This window comes from Desmodus rotundus, chromosome 1 (genome assembly GCF_022682495.2).
Source record: "Desmodus rotundus isolate HL8 chromosome 1, HLdesRot8A.1, whole genome shotgun sequence".
NCBI lineage: Eukaryota > Metazoa > Chordata > Mammalia > Chiroptera > Phyllostomidae > Desmodus > Desmodus rotundus.
In genome coordinates, this window is record NC_071387.1 from 165,893,151 (window position 1) to 165,916,650 (window position 23,500).

Below are 23,500 nucleotides of genomic sequence, written 5' to 3' on the forward strand. Positions count from 1 at the left end.
AGGTGTATGGGTGCTGTGAAGTGTATGGAATGCTGAATAGACCAGGAATCCTTATAGGACAGCTGATCTGCCTCGGAACATGAAGATATTAGAATGGGTCTGAAACATCCTGTTGTTGGAAACCAAGAATACTTTCTAGGATGTCTAGAAGTGCAAAAAGGATAAAGAGCTAGGCCACTGGTGCTCTAACTGGCCAAGCTATGACAAATTAAGTGGGGGAAAAAAATCCAACAGTAATTTCAGTTCATGGAAATAAGTGTGGAAAAAACCATTAGCTAATAATGATACTCAAAAATGTTAATAGTATACAAAAGGTAGTCTCAATGCAAAAATAAAAGCCACTGTAGTGGAGTGTTTAAAACATTTTAATGACTTTAAGAAATAGAGGCCTGTTAATACATGTGCATTGTGTTTTCTCTATTAAATACATATCTGTTTATAAAGCATAGGATATTTTTGTTTATCACTGTGTAAGTAGAGAAGAAAGAAAACAGAATTGTACAATAAGTAAGGTAGTCCTGGGATAAGAGTTGTAACAAGAAAAGGAAAGACCCTACAGCATCAGCAGTCATACATAAAAACATGTAGGTAATTGGGTCTAATTATGTCCCAAGATGGCAGATTAACTTTACATGCAATTAAGGAGACTTTCTGCACAGATTAGATCCCCCATCTCTAAGGAAATTAAAGCAATGGCCCTGCTAATCATGATAAGATTTTTAAAAAATATTGAATGTCTTTTGTTTTGATTTGTTGTTCAGTTACAGTTGTCCCGCCTTTTTCCTCCTTGCTCATCCTACCCCGTTCCCCCCCACTCCCACAGTCAGTCCCCTCATTGTCCGTGCCCTTGAGCCCTCTATTTGTGTTCCTTTCCTTGATATTAAAAGAGCAGGCATAAGCTTGCAACAATGCTAACAGAACATGTCAGTATATAATAATCATAGCACAAAAGTTTCTGTAACACTGGCCATGTAAAATGTAAAGATAGCATTCTTGGCAAAACATTAGATTTCACAAAAAAAACCTTTGTAAAATTAAAGGTATTTACTTATTATTAAGTAAAGCCAGATAACTGGCTGTGCAGGTTTGAATTGTCTTGGAGGAAATGGTGCTGTGACCCAACAAAAATCAGTTAGTCAGCCCGTGTTTCTCTTTCACATCACTGTTTCTCTCTCTCTTTTTCTCTCTCTTTCCCCTTCTCTCTCTCTCTCTCTCTTTCTGCGCCTTTCTCTTTCTCCCCCCCTTCTCTCCTCTCTCTTCCTCTCTATCTCAAAAATCAATAAAGCATTTTTGGATCTCATACAATTTCTTAATCCTGGAGAGGTACCAAAATAAATATGATTTTAATTATAAGAAGGCACAGGAACAAGTATAGAAATAATGTAGAATGAATTACACCAATGTATTCTTATTTTAGAGTTATGTTAAGAGCAATAATAAGTTTTATAACCATCATATTCTTGTGTGTTTTGTCTAATAGTTAATATTTTTGAAGAGGTAAAATGTTAAATTTGTAGTTTAAATTATTTAAGGGGATTTAAGTTTGTAATTAATGTTCATGTATTAACCAAACAGTAGTTTTCAAGTTTTCCTATATTAGATATAGAAGTTTTAAAAATTGACCATTAAACAAATATAAATACGAATAATAATGGATATTTCCAAGTGAAAAAGCCTTTGTGGTTTTTAAGTTGTCTAATCAATAGTAAATAGGCTAATATAATTCAGAGTATGCCAAACATACCCTCCAAATGTGGTGAAAACCTATTTAGCATCTTTTACAAGATGCAGTTTACAGGTCGAGTGTAACAATCACAAACCTATAGAGGTACCATCTTAGAGGTCGAAGTCCTTTCTTTGAAAGTGCGTCTTGAACAGTTTGAGAGAAAGATGTTACGAGTGACAGCATGCCTTGGACATTCTTCTCTGTTTTGAGTTTTGATCATGATAACAGATGTCAGCAACAGTTAGAAGTTCTATTCTCATTTTTCTCATACTCAATCCTAGGCACTATGTTCTGCATTTCCTACACTCCAACCTCCTATCCATTTGGTCTTCCTAGGGCCATTAGGGCCTTATGATGCTATTGGTACTCTTGATGCACCCTTGCCCACCAGTAGCATCATAAGGCACTGATTGAAGTTCTTAGTCACAAGTCATTTACTGGTTGTTTCTTTAAAACTACGATGGACACCAGAATTGTAACTTTGTGGTATTTCTTGTTACCATGGAGCTTTTGTAACCTGAGACCCCAAAAAACGGTAATTCCTTTCCCTTCTAGCCCTTGTTTGCAGCTCCCTCTTGCCTTAACCCCTTTCAGGCAGTTGAGAACAGGAAGCTCATTTTGTTAACATCCTAGACTGTGGGTTGATTTACATAAAAGCAAACTATTAAATTGTTAGCTAGTATAACTGACTCTGTTCTAATACAGTTCTATCTTCTCCCTCTCAATTCAGAGTAATTCCAACCAAATTGTAGACTGATCAAAATAAGTAAATTATCTTTAGCAAGTTTGATAACGTTAGCCTTAAAATAGTTTGTTTAGAAGTTAAAATTCAGCTCCTCTGAACATTTTCTTTTCATTTAGTACTTTAGAATTGTTTCCCATATATTACATTTTATCTCTTTCAAGTGGTAAGTAGAAAATGTACAAAAATTTTAAATAATTTATTAAAGGAGAGACAAGAATTCAAGAAAAATGCTTTGTTTTTAATTTGTAAGAACTATTTTAAGTAAATTTTGTAACCAGAAAATGAGCATTCCTTCTAAATATGTTTTAATATAGTAATCAAATTACTATAATATTCTTTATTATATTAATTTATCAAGTTTTAAAAATAGTAACTATTAGCATAAAAGAATGATCTTTTTATGTTGAGGTGGTTAAAAACAACATAGAAAACGATGACTAAGGTTCTTTCTTTACAATTCAGAGAAGTAGGAAGAGGGTAAAATTTTTTTTTTTTTTTGAACTCTTAACACCCCCAGGATCTGAGATTTTGTTAAATACAAAATTCTCCTTGCAAAAATAATTGAAGATGTATCTATTGTCTTAAAATGTTCCTTTATTGGTATTAAATTTTAAGCAACCAGAGATATAAAATTTGAAATAAGATAGAGTGTAATATATCATTATTGCTTGGCCCAAAGAACTGTAATGCAAGAATAAGAAATGTTTTATTCTTATGACTTTTTGCTTATCATCCTGTGAGGGACTGGAATGCTGTGAAATTATTAATCCTCCTAGCTGATTTTCATAGCTTTTTGTTATCAAAAGGTAAAAGTGAAGCAAAATAGTAATAATAAAATAATGGGTTTTTGCAGGATATAAAACTCAGTAAGCATATAAGCTCAGCATGCTTATCTTTTTCCCTGAAAAACCTGTCTTATGAGGATGCTTTCATTCTGAGGTTCAGCAGATAATTACTTGCTTATACTCTAGCTGTAGACACTGTGTAATCAAAAAAAACCCAAAGTAATGACTCAAACATATGCCAGTGAGCCCTGAATTCCTACCTAAGTATGTTAGAGTGCCAGGGCCTTGATGGTGAAGGTAGAAGGCAAGAGGAATGGAATAGGAGAAATACCTTTTTTCTTGACCCTCATTAATTTGGTGGGAATTGCTGTCAGCTGGCTCACTTTAGAGGCAGCAGACCAGGTGAGGAATTGATGGTGAAGGTGAAGTCACATTTAAGACAAATCTGACTCCTTCTGGCTCCTGCACGTGGTACTCCTTTTCATGCTTAACTCAACAGCATAAATTCATTTAAATTCTATTACCTATAATGGAAGAGATAATAACACTGAGAAAGTAGGCGTGCTTTTTCCTCATGTAGTTATAAATAGTTGGAATAACTCAGCCAAAATAGTAAGGTTGGCTTTTAGCTAAACTCATCCCAAATAATTAGAATTTTACTTGGCTTCATATAAAATATTTTTAAGAAATGGCAAAAATTTTTTTTATTAACTTTATTGCCAACATAATGATACTTTAATATCAAAATGGTATAATATTTATAAAATATTTGAAATGTTACATGAATACCTGAGGGAATCTTTTCAAGTTATGAAATTAAGCAATGCCAAGTGAGAGAGTATGTATGTTTTTAGTATTTTAATAAAACTGGAATGTAAACATATGTTATCTTCTAGGGCCTACGGCTGAAATTCCTGACATTTTGCCACACCCAGAAAAGGTTAGTAGTATACATAACTGAGATTAGCTATGCAGATCATAGGTTTATATATATTTTTTAAATTATATTTATTAAAGTCTTAAGCCCATTTAGATTCTCTTACTAGGCAGGAATATGACTAAACCATTTCAATAGGTAGAAATCTAATCTTGTCTAACCCCTTCCAGTATTTATTCTTCCTATCTCTAATGAAATAGTATTTTCTTGACTATGTTCCTTCACTTGATCTTAGCCAAAAGGCGAGAAGTAACTATGTTTCTTTTTTTTTTTGGTATATTTATTGATTATGCTATTACAGTTGTCCCATTTCCGCCCCTTCACTCAACTCCGTCCTGCTCACCCCCTCCCTCCCACTTTCCTCCCCTATAGTTCATGTCCATGGGTCATACTTACAAGTTCTTTGGCTTCTACATTTCCTATACTATTCTTACCCTCCCCCTGTCTATTTTCCACCTATCATTTATGCTATTTATTCTCTGTACCTTTCCCCCCTCTCTCCCCCTCCCAATCCCCTATTGATAACCCTCCATGTGATCTCCATTTCTGTGGTTCTGTTTCTGTTCTAGTTGTTTGCTTAGTTTTCTTTTGTTTTTGTTTTAGGTGTGGTTGTTTATAACTGTGAGTTTGCTGTCATTTTTACTGTTCATATTTTTTATCTTATTTTTCTTAGACAAGTCCCTTTAACATTTCATGTAATAAGGGCTTGGTGATGATGAACTCCTTGAACTTGACCTTATCTGAGAAGCACTTTATCTTCCTTTCCATTCTAAATGATAGCTTTGCTGGATACAGTAATCTTGGATGTAGGCCCTTGCCTTTCATGACTTGGAATACTTCTTTCCAGTCCCTTCTTGCCTGTAAGGTCTCTTTGGAGAAATCAGCTGACAGTCTTATGGGAACCCCTTTGTAGGTAACTGTGTCCTTTTCTCTTGCTGCTTCTAAGATTCTCTCCTTCTGTGTAATCTTGGGTAATGTAATTATGATGTGCCTTGGTGTGTTCCTCCTTGGGTCCAGCTTCTTTGGGACTCTCTGAGCTTCCTGGACTTCCTGGAAGTTTATTTCCTTTGCCAGACTGGGGAAGTTCTCCTTCATTATTTGTTCAAATAAGTTTTCGATATTTTGTTCTTCCTCTTCTCCTTCTGGCACCCCTATAATTCGGATGTTGGAACATTTCAAGATGTCTTGGAGGTTCCTAAGCCTCTCCTCATTTTTCCGAATTCTTGTTTCTTCATTCTTTTCTGGTTGGATGTTTGTTTCTTCCTTCTGGTCCACACCATTGATTTGAGTCCCAGTTTCCTTCGCATCACTATTGGTTCCCTGTACATTTTCCTTTGTTTCTCTTGGCATAGCCTTCATTTTTTCATCTAGTTTTCAAACAAATTCAACCAATTCTGTGAGCATCTTCATAACCAGTGTTTTGAACTGTGCATCTGATAAGTTGGCTATCTCTTCGTCGCTTAGTTGTATTTTTTCTGGAGCTTTGAAGTGTTGTGTCATTTGGGCCATTTTGTGTTTTGTTTTGTTTTGTCTTGGCGCGTCTGTTACATAAAGGGGCGGAGCCTTAGGTGTTCCCAGGGGCAGGGTAACGCTGGTTGCTGCGCTGTGACGCTGTATGTGGGGGAGGGGCCAAAAGGGAGCAATGGCGCCTGCTCCACTCTCCACCGGATTTCAGCCACTCCCTCCGCTACCCACAATCAAATTGGGCCCCTCTGGTGCTGGTTCCCGAGTGGGTGTGCTTGTGCACACTCTAGACCCCTGTGGGTCTCTCCAACGACCTCTCCTGTGAGGCTGGGAGTCTCTCCTGCTGCTGCCCCAACACCCACGGGCATTTCCAATCAGAGGTTTGAGGCTTTGTTTCCCCGGTGCTGGAGCCCTGGGTTATGCGGTCTGCTTCGCTCCCCGCTGTTCCTCTCGGTTTATCTGTGCGCGAATGTGGGGCCGCGGGGTGCTACCCGCTGCTCTGCCAACCCCGTTCTCCGCCACTCTGAGTCCAGCCCTCTCGGTATATCTGCGCGCAACTGTAGGGTCCCAGGGTCTGCTAGTGGTCAGACTGCTTGCCCCTTTAGTCCCACACTCCACCAGTCTCGGTCCCGCCACGGCCACGTGAGTCCTCTCCTCCCTGGCTGCCTGTCTCCGCCCCTCCTACCGGTCTGGATGTATGCTCCTTTTTTATCTACTTGGTGTCGGATTTCCTTGCCATTAGATTTTCTGTCAGTTCTGGTTGTGCAAGGAGGCGCAGTGTGTCTACCTACGCCGCCATCTTGGTTCTCCAATCCTGACTATGTTTCTTATCTAGCATAGTAAGTCTCTTATTCTTTATCTAGAGGAGAAACACATAACTTATTATGAGGCTGGTTGCTAAGATGATGTAGCAGAAATGCCATCTGTTCCTTTAATATTTCCTTGTACATACTGCTTTCCCATCTTCCAGTTGCTAATCAGTAACCATGTATTGAGTTCTTGTTTAGGCTTTGCTTTCCTCTTGGTGCTATGGGTATTCAGAGGATTGGAAGACTGGCCCTGCCCACAAGGGACTCATGCAATCAAGGATCACCCCAGGTCAACACTACTATACCTATACCTTACTTTACCTCGGTTATACCTTACACATTCCTGGCTGCATGACTTTGTTTAGGTCAGGAACCAGAAACCAAGGGAAAGAACATAAAATTTGGAACCAGATAGCTGTGTGTTCCAAGGACAAATGTGTCGTTTACATGTGTAAAATACCACTAGTGCTGTCCACTTCACAGGAGTATTGTGAGGAGTGAGAGCAATGATAGTTCGTGGTGCCTGGTCCTAGTCAGTGCTTAATAAATATGTGTTTCTCCCTTGTTTCGTTCATTCACAAATCTTTGTTTTCTAGCTGAAGTCCCTTTTCTTCTGTGGCTCTGTCTCAGATAATTCTGGTGATTTTTTTTTTTTATTGTTCAAGTACAGTTGTCTCCATTACTCTGGTGATCTTGACCAAACTAATTGCTTCCCTTTAGCATTCATTATTCACTGACTGTATTTCCCAATCACTTACATCATATAATATTAATAGATCATTAGGAAAAAAAGGATTTTTTTGAACAAAGATGTTTGGAGAACACTCTATTCTAACGTCTTCTCAGATTTATAATGTGCAAACTGTGAAAATTCTTGTAAAGAAACCTGTTTAGCCTCATTTAACTGAGCATTTTTAAAGCAATCATGAAAGCTCAAAATAGACTCCCCTTCCCACCCCCCGCCAAAACTGTCTTGTAACTCACTAGGCTCTATGGTTTATGCCATTCATTTGAGTTCATACAGGTTTTTGACATTATTTACACTTTATTTAATGTCATATATTTATGCTTTCAATCTTGAGTTAGAAATAGAGTTCCTTTAGGGTAGTGACCAATGTATATACTTTATTACATCTATGGCCTTGAATTAATAGAAAGACTTCAAATAGAAGGGAGACCTTGACCTATGATTTAAAGAATGGATAGGATCTGGTGTTTTTAATTCCTTCTAAATTCTTTTTATCTTTCAGAGCAAATAATAGTTTGCATTAGTGCTAAATAACTATATCTTCTTAGGCTTTGTGTATTATGTACGGAGAAGATAATTCATGGCAGGTAGAAAAGAGAGAGAGAATAAAAAGGTTTTCACTTTTCATATTCAAATCAAATCAGAATATTAGAGTTTACAGTTCATTGCATTGGAGTGATGTGTCAATGAAAGGTGGATTTGATTTTTAGAGACAGACAAAAGTCATTGAAACCCATTCAGTTATTTAAGGTCAAGCAAATAAACAATTTTTATTGTTGAAAGGAATTTCAGACTGGTTTTCTTGAATGGCTTACAAAAAGATATGACAACTGTAGCTGAATAACAATAAAAATTTAAATAAAAATAAAAAAGATATGAAAACACTTTCAAAAGAGGAAGTCTAATCTAATAATATTTTGAGCATTAGAAATATTGTGAGAACAAGTATAACCTATTAAGATGATGTCTTTGAAAAATAGTAGTCATTTAGAGATACAGGTTTTGTGTTTTTTTGTTTAAAACAAGCACAACCCAGAACTATTTATTTGTAGCCAGGGCTCATCATATTTACATAGAACTGTGTCCTCATTTCTCCTCTTTTTCCTTCTGACCTTCTTCTTCTCTTTTGTCCTTTTTACTTCACCTTTACATATTCACACAGAGGTGGGAAATAAAAAGGTGAAACTATACCAATTTTATTCCTGGTTAATAATTTTTATAAAATTTAATTGATTTTTGACTAGATTTTTGACAACCATTTACTGCAGGGAGGTTTCGAGATCATCGGTTAACTATCCATACCATCTCTGCTTCTTCTATTAGCACATTAATTTAAACTTAGCTGAACAGATAATTTGCCATTTGTAATTATGGTCCAGTCAATTTTACTCTTGGTCCACTATTCTATGTTTAGCCATGTGTTTAGAGTCATCAGTTATTTGGTATAGGAAAGTAGTAAAGGGTATTTTTATTTATAGAAGAGGAGGAAAATTGATAAAACTTTTTGGTGATAACTTATTGGCATGATAAACTGGAAAACTATAAAGTTTTCATTTTAAACACTTCTTTGTATGTGCTATACTGATGGAATTTCTTTTTGGAATACACAGGAACTAAATGCAGACAGAGATGCTCCTGAAATTACTGGTACTGGTATTAAAGTATCTGATATGGTTACTGAAAAGGAGAAATCTTTAATAGAGCCACAGATCTTAGCAACACCAAATACATTTTCTGAGTTTGGGAAGGAAGTCACATTGGCCATGACTCCTGAAGAAACCAAAGATGAAGAAAGTTCTCCTGAAACTTTTGTGTCTGCCTTAGAAAAGTTACTAACACCACCAGAAAACACCCAGGAGGAAAGATTGTTTGAAATAATGAGTGATTTTGAATCTAGAGAGTTGATGAACACATTGAGCAACTCTCCGAATTCCGCATCAATACCTTTGACTTGCCACAGGGATTTACTAGAAAAAACAGAGGATGATACATTGCCAGCTGAGTTGTTAGCAGCCCTAAACACATTGTCAGAAGCCAAAGGGGAACCCATCTGTCATAGAAAAGAGGGAGGCAACAGTCTCAGTGCTGGAAATGAATGTTTAGGAATAGAGCTCCACATGTCTCAGACTGATGAAGATTGTACACAAGTAGCAGGGGTGAATTTTGACTCTCTTTCTTCTACTCCACCATTTAAACAAGATCCCAAGTTAGCTGAGCTACAGGACAAGCATCTTTCAGTGCATCAAGTAAGTGCAAGTATGAGTCTATGATTTTTGCCTTTTATAGTGACCTTTAACAAGTCTTCATTGCCCATATACTTGATTTTAAATTCAAACCTTCTATACAAATATCAACACTCAGAAGATACTTTTTGACTTGGAAGCATACAGTGATCTTTTTAGAGGTTCTTGGGGTAGAGTTTTCAAGGGGTAGAAGTTAAAGTAGATAAGTTTCTCCCCAGAAGACCTGTGAAGATATATTGTTAGATTGCTTGTATATGGGAAAGAATTCTTTACCAGAATTTTACCTATTAGCTTGAAAATCATTGTGTCTACCCAGGTCAGAGTAGAGACAAGATACCCCATATTAATTTCTAGTTGGACATATAATATATGCAGTTGGGCTGCCAAGAGAGGAAAAATTATGCCTGGCTTCAGCAGAACTTTGCATTCTGTGTCTGAGGATACTGCCAGTGGCAGTTCCTACAGTATCATGCCTACAGTATCATGCAGGAGGATACTGCAGGGCCCACTTGCCAAGTCCCTTTTTCATGTTGACAATTAAAAAACAATAATCTTTATTGTTTTTCTTGTTAAAATAGTAATACATCCTTGCCCTGGCCAGTGTGACTCAGTTGGTTGAAGTGCTGTCCTGTAATCAAAAGGTTGCAGTTCGATTCCCAGTCAGGGCACATGCCTAGGTTGTAGGTTTGATTCCTGGTCCAGGTGTGTACGATCGATCTCCAGTCCAGGCAGGAGGCAGCCAATTGATGATTCTCTCATTGATGTTTCTCTCTAAAAGCAATGAAAATATACCCTCAGGTAACAATTTAAAAAAAGTAATACATCCTAATTATAAAAAATTTAAACACTACAGCAATAAACAATAATATAGTCTCCCACAATTCTACTTTCCAGACTAATCACTGTTAACAGCTTGGTGTATCTGTCTCCATTTTCTTCTGTGCATGTTCTATGTAATTTTATTTTATGCAAATGAGATTTCAGTACATATAATATAAATATATAACTTTTTTTAATTTATTGATAATCTTGGTTATCTTTCTGTGTCAGCAAATGTAGCGGTACTTAAATATTTTTACTTACTGCATGGTATTTCATTATATGGATTTTTTATGTGTGTGTGTATACAGTTTATTTGACCAATTCATTAATTATGGTTATTTGGATTATTTTTCTTTGTTTTCTTTTTTGTGTGTGTATTACCAAAATACTTCAGTGAACGTTCCTGGGAAGATTTAAATAACACTATACTAAGGTCATATTGCAACACACACACCTAGAATCATAATATTATATGTAATTCTGGTAAAAAAAAAATTCTCAAAACAGACATAATAGGACTAAAAATATTCAGAAAAATAGAAACTAATCACAGAAATAGGGCATGATGATAAAATTAAAAATTTGGGTGTTGTAATCTGAAATGAGGTAATATGAGTAAAGTATAGGAAATTATGATAGAGTAGGCATGAATGTAGCAAGTCTTCCAGAAAAAAATATTTTTCTAAGAAAAAGAGCTGACAGCTCTGCGGGGGGTGAGGGAGTGTGGTTGGGGGTGGAGGGATTGAGCAAAAAAGAAAATGGATCCATGGACAACAGTGTGGTGATTGTGGGGGTGGGGGTTGGAGGTGGAAGAGGATTATAAGGGCAATAAATGGTAATGGAAAAAATTCAACAAAAAATAAATTTTAAGAAAGTAGAAAGAATAGATTCTTTTAAGTATTGCTAGAGTTTGACAATTTTCTTAATAGATAGAGCCTCTTTGTGCAATGAGTTTTGTCCCAGTGACATAAATAATCATTGATTATTGCTTGTTTGTTGAATATTATTTTCATAATTATAACCAACACCATATAAACTATTACCAATAAAAAGTGTTAATGTTAAAAGAAACCATGATTAAAACAGATATCACTAAAAAATAAATGAAATTAGAAAGATTGATTTAGAACAATTCAAATGCTCTTTTATACAGCTGTAATAAAAGTATGGACTTGTTACCTTGAGAAGCTTTGCAACTGGGTATATAAATAATTCAGGAAAGGTTTACATGATATTTATTTTAAAACATGCCATTATAAAAATTAAATCTACAATGAATTATTAAGGGGAAGTTATATCATACTGTTAACCTTGTAAAATCAATGTAATGGAGGTTATATAATATCTTGTTCCTGCTGCTGTCAAATTAGAAAACACTAGGCTGAATAGAACATAGATCTGGCCTAGTATGACATCTCTACCCTTTCTATGTATCTCTCATCATCCTATGCTACCCATTTCCTGTGAAATTAAAGCACCCAAAGTGACATTTACCGTTGAACTCTAAGTATGAATATTGATAAAAATAATTTTTACTTAGGTTCTGCTTGCCTTAGGCTTTTAAATATGCATTTTCCTTTATTATATTGATTATACAGTTTTTCATTATATTCACATATGTCTGGGTTTTTATACTTTCATCTTGTAAGAGGCATTTTTATGTAATCAAAGAACAAGATAAAACTTAATTTCTCATAGTTTTAATATTTTTGTATTTATTTTGTGTATGTATTTATATTGTATTGCAGACTCTAGAAGGTCCAAATCCATTTGGATTGCAGACTTCAGTTTACCAAAATGCAATCTCTTGTGATCCACTAAATAGTAAGAGAAATTCAAATCCAGTGGAAAATAGCTCTGACCAGGACATTCCATGTGTGTTAAGGAGATCATCCAGAATGAAAGTAGGCAGATGTACAAAGGACACAGATGAAATGTATAAGATGCCAGAAGAGATTTTACCGAAAATACTTGGCTGTGAGAATCAAACAAATAATAACTCTTCAACTGAAACTTTCAGGTATGCTGTGAAATTATACTTTTCTACCCAGGTATGCTGCAGAACTTATAAATAATTCTATGTTGGGGACATTAGAGTCAGTGTAGAGTTAACCCTAGGTAAAGAACTTTACTTTTTAGTGTTGTTAAATTTTTATTGGGCAGTTGCTTTTTTTAAAACTACAAAACTCTTACTTTTTTATTTTTTAAGACAAAATAATGGAGATTTATTGTATTTCAGCCAAATGCTAATTTTCTGTCTTTTAAAAAATATTTTAGAAAACATCCATCACCACAAATAGTTAGTTTTTTATTTAACCTGTGATAAGATCTTTTAAGATTTACTGTCTTAGCAACATTCAAATATACAATACAGTATTGTTAACTATAGCCACCATACTGTACATTTTATCCCCGGGACTTATTTATCTTTTAAAAAAATTTTATTAAATTTACTGGGGATGACATTAGTTAATAAAATTATATAGATTTCAAGTGTACAATTCTAAAATACGTCATCTGTGTATTGCATTGTGTGTTTTACCACCCAAAGTCCAATCTCCGTCCATCACCAAATAGTTGACCCCCTTTATCTTTTATGATTCCCCCAACTCCCTTTCTTCTGGTTACCACCATACTGTTGTCTGTGCCTGTGAGTTTTTGTTTTTTTTCTTGTTTGTTCATTTGTTGCTTTCAGATTTATATCCCACATATGAGTAAAATCATATTGTTTTTAACTATTTGTGTCTGACTCATTTCACTTAGCATGATATTCTCAAGACCAATCTATATTGTCATAAATATTTCATCCTATGGCTAAGTAGTATTCCATTGTATATACAAGTATGTGCCACGTCTATTTTTTTTTAAATCCTCACCCGCGGATATGTTTAAAGAAAGGAAGGGAGAGAGAGAGACAGACAGACAGACATTGATGTGAGAGAGAAACATCGATCGTTTGCCTCCCTTTCATGCCTAGACCAAGAACTGAACCCACAACATAGGTATGTGCCCTGACTGAGAATTGAACCCACAACCTTTTGGTGTAGGGGACAACACTCCAACCAACTGAGCCACCGGCCAGGGTTTTGCCACATCTTCTTTAAGCAGTCATTTATCTAAGGACTCCTCGGTTGTTTCCATGTTTTGGCCACCATGAATAATGCTGCAGTGAGCATAAGGGTGCATATATGTTTGTGAATAAATGTTTTCAAGTTTTTCAGGTAATACCCAAAAGAGGCATTGCTGGGTCATATGGTAACTGTACCCTTACTTTTTGGAGAAACCACCATACTGTTTTCATAGTGGATGTACTGTACTAGTTTACATTCCTACCAGCAGTGAATGAAGGTTCCTTTTTCTCCACTACCTCCCCAACATGTGTTATTATTTGTTTTGTTGATAGTAGTAATTCTGACAGGTGTGAAGTAGTATCTCATTGTGCTTTGGTTTTACATTTCCCTAACAGCTAGTAAAGTTGAGCATCTTTTCATATATCTGTTGGCCATTTGTATGTCTTGGGAGAAGTGTATGTTCAGGTCCTCTGCCTATTTCTTAATTGGGTTATTTGGTTTTTGTTGTTGAGGTGTGTGAGTTCTTTATATATTTTGAATATTAAACCCTGTTGGAGGTGATGTTTGCAAATATTTTTTCCCATTTGGTTGGCTGGTTGCCTTCATGTTTTCTTGATAGTTTCTTTTGCTATGCAGCAGCTTTTTAGTATTATATGGTACCATTTGTTTATTTTTGCTTTACTTACCTTGTCTTTTAAGTCAAATTCATAAAATCCTCTCTAAGACCAAGGTTTATAAGTTTAGCATGTATATTTCATTTTATGTAATTTATTGTTTCAGGTCTTATATTTATGTCTTTGATCCATTTTGAGTTAATTTTTATATATGTTTACAAACAATAAACACATAAAGTTGCAGGATACAAAATGATGTACAAAAATCCATTACATTCCTATATATTAACAGTGACATTTCAGAAAAAATGAAAAAACAGTTCCTTTTGCAATTGCAACAGAAATAATAAAATACCTAGGAATAAACTTAAAGAATTTGAAGGACCTATACACTGAAACTATAAAACATTATTAAAAGAAATTAAGGAAGACACAAAGAAATGGACAGACATTCTATGTTCATGGATTGGAAGAATCAACAGTTAAAATGGCCCTATTACCCAAAACAATATACACATTAAATACAATCCCTATCAAAATCCCAATGGCATTTAAAAAAAAAAGAAATAGAACAAAAAATAATCAGACTCGTATGGAACCACAAAAGACCCCAAATAACCAAAACAATTCTGAGAAAAAAGTACAAAGCCAGAGGCATCACACTACCTAACCTCAAATTATACTACAAAGAGACACTAATCAAAACAGCATGGTATCCGCAGAAAAACAGACACACAGAGGAATGGAACAGAATTGAGAGCCCATAACCACACCCATTATATAAACAAATAATTTTTGACAAAGAAGCCAAAAATATATAATGGAGAAAATAAAGCTGTTTCAATAAATGGTGCTGAGAAAATTGAAAAGCCACATGCAAAAAATGAAACTATACTACTATTTATCATCGTATACAAGGACTGACTTATCTTGTAACTGGAAGTTTGTCCCTTGTGCCCACCTTCACTGATTTCATCCATCTACCTCTGGCAACCACCAATCTGTTCTCTGTATCTATGAGTTTGTTGGTTTTTTTTTTAATTTCACATATGAGGAGATTACACAGCATTTGTCTTTGTCTGACTTATTTTACTTAGCATAATACCCTCAGGTCCATTTATGCTGTCAAAAAATGGCAGGATTTCCTTCCTTTCTATGGCTGAATAATATTACGTTGTATATGTATACCATGTTTTCTTTATCCATTCATCCATCAACATAGGTTGTTTCCATGTTTTGGCTATTATAAATAATGCTGCAAAGAACATGGAGGTGCATCTGTCTTTTTGAGATAGTGATTTTGTTTCCTTTGGACAAATACCCAGAAGTGGAATTGCTAGAACATATGGTAGTTCCATTTTTAATTTTTTTTGAGAAACCTCTATAATGTTTTCCAGAATGGCTGTACCAATTTATATTCCTAACAGTGCACAAGGGCTTCCTTTTCCATATCCTCCAACAGTTGTTATTTCTTGTCTTTGATAATTGCTATTCTAACAGGTGTGAAGCGTTATCTCATTGTGGTTTTGATTTGCATTTCATTTCCTTGATGGTTAGTGATATTGAGCACCTTTTCATGTATATCCATTGGCCATTTGGATATGTTTTTTTGAAAAATGCCTTTTTAGTTCCTCTTCCATTTTTTCAATCATATTTTTGTTTGCTATTGAGTTGTATGATTTCTTTATATATTTTGGATTTTAACCCCTTATCAGATACATGGTTTGCAAATATTTTCTTCCATTCAGTAGGTTACCTTTGCTTTGCAGAAGGTTTTTAGTTGGATGTAGTTTCAGTTGCTTGTTTTTGCTTTTGTTGCCTTCGCTTTTGGTGTCAAATTCAAAAAATAATTGCCAAGACCAGTATGAAAGTGCTAACCCTCTATGTTTTTTCCTATGAGTTTTATGGTTTTAGGTCTTACCTTCAGGTCTTTAATCCATTTTTAGTTAATTTTTTTATATGGTGTATGATCACAATTCAGTTTTACTCTTTTGCATGTGGCTGTCCAGTTTTCTCAATACCGTTTATTGAAGAGACTCTTCTTTGTCCATTGTATATACTTGGCTCCTTTATCATAAATTAATTGATCATATATGCATAGGTTTATTTTCTGGCTCTCTATTCTGTTCCTATGATCTATGTTTCTGTTTTTGTGCCAATATTTTGCAGTTTTTGATCAGTACCGTACCACATGGCAAGTCATTTTCTTTTTGCAAAGTGTCTTCCTCATTTTCCCTAGAAGGTGAATAGAGTGGATAGTCACATGTCAACTTGGAGAGTGAGGGACAAGAAAATTAGAATACACTTGTAGGCTACTGCCCCTAAAGGAGAGAAGTACACAGGTGGCACAAAGAAAAGACTAGAAACCATAATGACTAGCATGCCTGTGACAGATTTATCTGCTGTCTACTCAAGAGCCATCTCCATATTTTAAGCTGCTATGCTGCTTTTGAGTTTCAAAAACTTAGTCAAAATTTTTCTATGGCTCTCTGTGAATGGTTGTAGAGAACATAAGAGTAATTTTAAAACACTTTTATTTTTCAAGAATGCAGGGTCCTGCTTTGATTAAAGGTAAAAGGAAGAATATGCATTCATCTAAACCCAAGACTGGAGAACAAATAAGGAAAAATAGAAAACTTGCAAGAAAAAATGGTGAGGCATTTTTTTTTGTTTTTGAGTAAGTAACTTATAGAAACATGGAATTCTGGTGCTAAAAAGGATTTAGAGATTATCTATCTCAACTTTGTCATTTTACTGATGAGGAAGTTCAAGGAGGTTAAGGATTTTCCCAGCATTGCACAGCTCATCAGTAGCATAACTAGAACTTGATCCTGAACTTTTGGCTTTTAGGCTGGTATTTTTTTTCTATACTTGTACTTTGGAGTGAATACTTATAGAACCCTTTTAAAATTTACATGTCTGACCTATTTGTTGAGTGACCAACCTAGCATAAGGCTTTGAGAAATCGTATCATGAGGAATAAAATGGTGGAAAGGAGAAGACAAAATTATTATTCTTAGTCGTAGATATTATTTTTGTATTCTTATAAAACCTCAAAGAGTGAACTAAAAAAACTATGTGAAAGAAACAGTAAGAATCTAGAAACACTGGTTAAAAACAATAGTGGAGCAGTTGGTAAAATTGAAATATGGACTGTAGATTAAATAATATCAGTGTTAAATTTCCCTGAATTTAATAATAATTTAGTTATGTAAAAGGATGTCCTTGTTTTTGGAAAATGTACACTTAAATATTAGTGAGTAATGGGGCATGGTGTATGCAAGTTATTCTTTATATGTGTGTCTGTGTGCATATATATGTATATGTAGAGAGGGCAATAGAATGGTTTAAAAGTGGTGGCAAAATATTAACAATGGGCAAATCCTTTGCTCTATATTTACAACTTTTTGTAAGTCTGAAATTATTTCCAAACAAAAAGTTTTTAAAAATTCAATAAACAAAAGAAGACAAAGTAAATGTTTTTCATGTATAAAATATCACCTAGTAAGAAAATAGATCATCCTATTTATAATAGTCACAAAAAGAGAAAAATATCTGCTTACATACCTGACAAAAAATGTGCCACACCTGTAAGAAGAGGGTTTAAAAATTATACTGAGGGACATAAAAAATTGAATAAATGGAAAGAACAACCTTATTCTTGACCATAAAGATTCAATGTTGTAAGAAACTTACTTCTCCCTAAATTTTTCTATAAATGCATGAGAGCGCAATCAGAAACAAATTTTTTGTTGTTAATTATTTTATTTTATTTTGCTTTATATTGCTGGAAGTTAGCTATGAGAATGAGGTTAGCTGGAGGTTATATGATACTAAATTTCACCTGGAAAAGTAAATAGGAAAAACTAACCAAGAAAATTCTGAAAAGTAAAACCCAAGGGAGAATGGGGCAGGAACCTACTCTATATAAAATGAAAGTAATTAGGAAGTCAGAAATTAAAATAATTTGGTACTGTAACAGGAACAGACAGACAAATCAATGAAACAGTTTAGGTGTAGAAGAGTTTAGGTGTAGAATAATAAAGAGTTTAGGTGTAGAAGCCAGATAAAGTGGGAGTGTGGGGGCAGGTATGTGATTAAGATAGAATGTTAAATTGGTGGCAAAAAGGGACTAAACAATAAGTAGTGAAAAATATAAAATTGGATCCTTATAACATTTCCTTCTTTTTCTTTCTTTTTATCCTCACCCAGGGACATGCTTATTGATTTTAGAGAGAGGGCAAGGGAGGGAGAAAGAGAGAGACAGGTAGAGAAACAATGATTTGAGAGAGAAACATGGAATAGTTGCCTCTTGTACATGCCCCAGCTAGGGACCAAACCTACAACCTAGGCCTGTGCTCTGACTGGGAATATAACTGCAACCTTTTGGTTTATGGGACAATGCTCCAACCAACTGATTCACACCAGCCAGGGCATAACATTTCTTATGGTACTAAATTTAGTTCTAGTCTGCCCAAAGATTTAAAAGAAGAAAAAGTTCAAGAACAAAACATAAGTGAATCATTTTGTAATCTTGAAGGAGAAAAAGACTCTTTAAAAAATGATTCAGCCCTGGCTGCTATAGCTAAGTGGATTGAGCATGGGCCTGCGAACCAAAGGGTTGCTGGTTCAATTTCCAGCCAGGGCACATGCCTGGATTGCAGGCCAAGTCCCCAGTGAGAGGCACAATGAAAGGTAACCACACATTGACGTTTCTCTTCCTCTCTCCTTCCCTTCCCCTCTCTCTAAAAATAAATAAAATCTTTAAAAAGAAATGATTCAAACTCAGAAGCCAAGAGGGAGAAGAATGATAAAATTTAGTACTTACCGTACAATTTTTAAATTGTGTGGAAAAATACCCTAAAGAAAACCAAACATCAAACACAGAAAGAGTATTAGTAATACATGTCTAGGGGTTAATTTCATTAGCATGCAATGAGCTCTTAACAGAGTAAAAGGTAAAGAAAAATGGGTAAGGGACATGAACAAGCAGTTCACAGGAAATATATATATATGTATGCCTTATATATATAAAGAAAAATATCTATATGTATATATAAAGATTAACATCTCATTCATGATTAAAGAAATGTAAATTAAGAAGTATAATTTTAACCTAAGGGAATTCTAAACATTTGAGAATTCCCAGTGGTGAGAATGTAGAAAAAGTAAACATTCTGATGCATTGTCAGGAAGAGTTTAAGTTTGTTCAGTCTTTTTACAGAACAGTTTATTTACATTTGTCACAATTGTAAGTTATAATTCTTTTGTATAAGCAATTCTTACAGTGATTATTTATATAACTACACTTGCTTAGATACATAAAAATATTTTATAATCATGTTTATCATGGCCTTGTTAATTGTAATAACAAGAAACAATCTAAATTAGGTGAATAGTTAGTAAATTATAATATAACCAATGAAATAATATTCAGACATTTAAGAAATCAGAAGAATATATATGATATACGAGGTCTGGGAAAAGTCCAACCATTGTTAATATAATGAAAACGGTTTGTGCAACATCAGTGTAACCTGGCAGCCAAGAAGAGTGGACTGGAATGCGCATATGTGAACAATGATGACTTCACTGTACTGGTCATTGGGGGGCAGTAGACGCCACTGAGTGAGCATATATACTATGTGGTCATCACATTCAAAAGGACTGAGCAAATAAAGCAATGAATCTGCATCAGATTTTGTATTAAGCTTAAACATTCCTCCACTGAAACTATTTGCATGATTCAGAAAGCCACAGCTATAGGGAACTAGTGACTAGCAGCTTCATCACAACAACGTGCTGTTCATGCATCATGTCTTGTGCAGAGCTTTATGTTTCGTGTATCTTGTGTCATCTTTAATAAATGTCTCTATTTTTCATATTACATGGCTGGGTACCTTCTGGACAGACCTTGTATATGTGCTGATAAGGAAAAAAGGCATGTTATATATAGAAGAACAAAGATAAGAATGATATCAAAGTTCTTGTTGGAAACAATGCAAGCAATAAGATAGTTGAGCAGCCACTAAAAGTTCTAAAAGAAATTTTATTCATAGTATTCTGTAACTAGAACCTAGAATTCAATATCCAGAAAAATACCTTTCAAAAATGAAGGTGAAATAAAGTTTCAGACATACAAAAGCTGGAAGAACTCATCACCCATACTATAGGAAATGTTAAAGGACATTCTTCAGGCAGAAGAAAGATGATACTTGATAGAAATCTGAGTCTACACAAAGGAATTAGGATCACTAGAAATGGTAACTAAATTGATAAAAATACACAATTCTTATTTATTAATCAACTCTAAAGGAAAGTTGGCTTAAAGATAACAACAGTGGATTATGAGGCTTTGACATATAAAAGTAAAATTTGTGACAATAACAAAAAGGAGAGAAATGGAAATAAGATATTGTAAAATATATGTGAAGATACCATTTGAAGATAGACTGTAATAACTGAAAAGTGTATACTATAAAACCTAAAGAAACCATTATAACAAAGGAAACCAGTTTCAGCTAATAAACCAACAAAGAAAATAAAATGGAATAACAAAAAATATTTAGTGTTAACACAAAAGAAGGTATAAGAAGAGGGAAAGGGGAACAAAGAACAAATAGGAAAGGCAGAAAACAAATAGCAAGATGATAAAGCCAAGCCTACCATATTTTGCCATGTATAATGTGCAACCACGTTTCCGTGTGCATTATACATGGGATTATTGTACCCATGGTATATAATGATTATTCTCATGTATAATGCACATCCTTATTTTTCCCTAAAAAATTTGGGCAAAAAAATGCACATTTTACATGGCAAAATATGGTAACCATATCAACAATCACTTGAAATGTAAATGGTCAAGATACTCCCAATTAAGAGGCAGAGATTGTCAGATTGGCTGAAAAGGCAAGACTCAACTACATGCTGACTTTAAGAAACACACTTGAAATATAAAGACACAAATAGGTTAAAATTAAAAGAATGAGGCAAATATACTTTGCAAACATCAATTGCATTAGTTTTCTATTGTGGTAATAATTTACCACAGAATTAGTGACATAAAACAATACAACTTTGTTCCTCTTACAGTCCTTAGGTTCAAAGTCCAAATGAATAAGGAGTTAAAATCAAGGTGTCAGCAGCACTGGTTCCTTTTGTAGGCTCCAGGGGAAAATCTGTTTCTTACCTCTTCCAGCTTCTAGAAGCTATGGCGTTCCTTTGCTGCTACCCACATACAAGCCTCTGCTTCTATGTTCACATTGCCTCCTGCCCTTTTGACCTTCCTCCTTCCCTCATCCCTTCCCAAGATCCATAACATAACCACATTACAAAGCTGCTTTTGCTATATTGGGTAGCATTCTCAAGTTCTGAGGATTTAAGATATAAACATCTTTGGAGAACCATTATTTACCTACCATACTACACCAATCAAAAGAAATTTGTTTACAATGGGAAGGCAAGTCACAGTAGTTATTTAGTCATGACTGGAAGTGAATGTTTTCCACAACTTAGTTTTCATTTCAAATTTTATGTGGTTAATTTATTTTAATTTAATCTTTATTGTATTCTATTCCATTACCATTTAGTCCCCTTATACTCCTTTCCCCTCAGCAGTCACCACATTGTTGAGTCCTTTTTCCTTTTTGCTCAATCCCTCCACCCCTAACCTCCTCCCTACAGCTGTGATCCTGCTCTTCATCTATGAGTCTTTCCCCATTTTCCTTGTTAGTTCAGTTTGTTCATTAGATTGCACATACAAGTGAAATCATATAATATTTGTCTTTCTCTGATTGGCTTATTTCACTTAGCATAATGCTCTCCATCTCTATCCAAAATGTTGCAAAGGGTGACATTTTATTCTTTTTTATGGCTGAGTAGTATTCCTTTGTGTAACTGTCTCATAGTTTTATCTGCTCATCTACTGATGGATACTTGGGCTGCTTCCATATCTTGGTGATTTTAAATAATGCTGCAGTCAACATAGGGGTGCTGTGTTCTTTCAAATTAGTGTTGAGGGTTCCTTCAGATATATTCTCAGAAGGGAAATAGCTAGGTCGAAAGGCAGATCCCTTTTTAATTTTTTGAATATCTCCATACTGCTTTCTACAGTGGATGCACTAGTCTGCATTCCCACCAACCAGGCAAAAGGGTTTCCCTTTCTCCACATGCATCCCAGCACTTCTTGTTTATTGATTTATTGATAATAGCCATTCTGACAGGTGTGAGATGATGTCTCATTATGGTTTTAATTTGCATTTGTCTGATGACTAGTGGCATTAAGTAAGAAAAGATTATGAACAACTATATGCCAACAAACTGGAAATCCTAGATGAAATGGATAAATTCTAGAAACATAAAAGCTTCCAGAAATAGACCAGGAAGAATTGGAGCATCTGAATAGACAGATTACACCTAGTTAAACTGAAGCAATGACCAAAAAACTCCTAACAGAGAAAAGCTCTGGACCAGATGGCTTCACAGGTGAATTTTACCAAACATTCCTAGAAGAACTACCTCTCCTTCTCAAACTATATCATAAAATTCAAGAGGAGGGAATATTTCCAAACTCATTTTACAAGGCCAGCATTATCCTAATTCTAAAACCAGATAAAGACACTACAAAGAAAGAAAATTATAGGCCAATATCCCTGATGAACATAGATGCTAAAATCCTCAACAAAATATTAGCAAACTGAATACAACAATGCATCAAAAAGATCATAACTGAGGATCCAAGATGGTGGAGGAGTAAGTGGAAGCTACACTAATCTCTTCCCAGGACCAATCTGGAATTAGAACTAAATTGTAGAGGAATCATCCAGAATAAACAATTGAACAATAGTAGGAGGAAGACCTTGTAACCACAGACAGATAAAAAAAACAGCTTCACCACAATGTGACCAGTGTGGAGTGCAGAGGAGATGTGAGAGGTTTGACTGAGTGTCAGCTGAAGTACTGGAAGAATAGTTCAGCAGCTAGGGGGTTCCCCCTCAGAAGTGTGGTGTCTAAACCCCAAGCTGCCCAGAACCTAAGCCTACAGAACCAGAGCCCGAAAAGAACCCAGATAACCTAGACATCTGGAGTCACAGAAAGCCTTTTAAGGGCAATGCATAAAATTTCATTTGCAGCCATATATCCTGGGCTCCAGCAAAGGGGGGTCAATGTGGACTAGAGATGCTTGAGGAGAGACTGGGGGTGGTGGCTTTATGGAGGGAACTGAGGGAGCAGCTGCCAGAATCCTGGTGCTGAGTCATCCCCTGTACTGCAGGAGCTATCTTGCTCAGGTAGACCACTCCCTTCCAAATGGCATCCACCTAAAGGTAAGCAGTAGCCCCACCCACAGGAGTTACTTTGCCCACCCTGTGGTGCTTAAGACTGACTGCTGATTACAGAGTGACTAGATTAACAACCGAAGGAGACAGCCATAGACTATGAATCCCTGGTAGACTTGACCAGGCTGCCTAAGCCCAGACTGGGCCACCATCTGACATCACCAGAAGCAGATCCAGAAAGAAAAAACAGTGCACCTG

The 23,500-nt window shown here is 35.3% G+C and overlaps 1 protein-coding gene across 1 annotated transcript in view; it reads left to right on the top strand.

Moving 5' to 3' along the window:
• ANKRD31 (ankyrin repeat domain 31) overlaps positions 1-23,500 on the top strand; it is a 121,167-nt gene that overhangs the window by 22,818 nt on the left and 74,849 nt on the right. Inside the window, 4 exon segments of the mRNA XM_045197850.2 lie at positions 4,153-4,196; positions 8,825-9,370; positions 12,028-12,299; positions 16,510-16,616. Coding sequence (XP_045053785.2) covers positions 4,153-4,196; positions 8,825-9,370; positions 12,028-12,299; positions 16,510-16,616 — 969 coding nt within the window.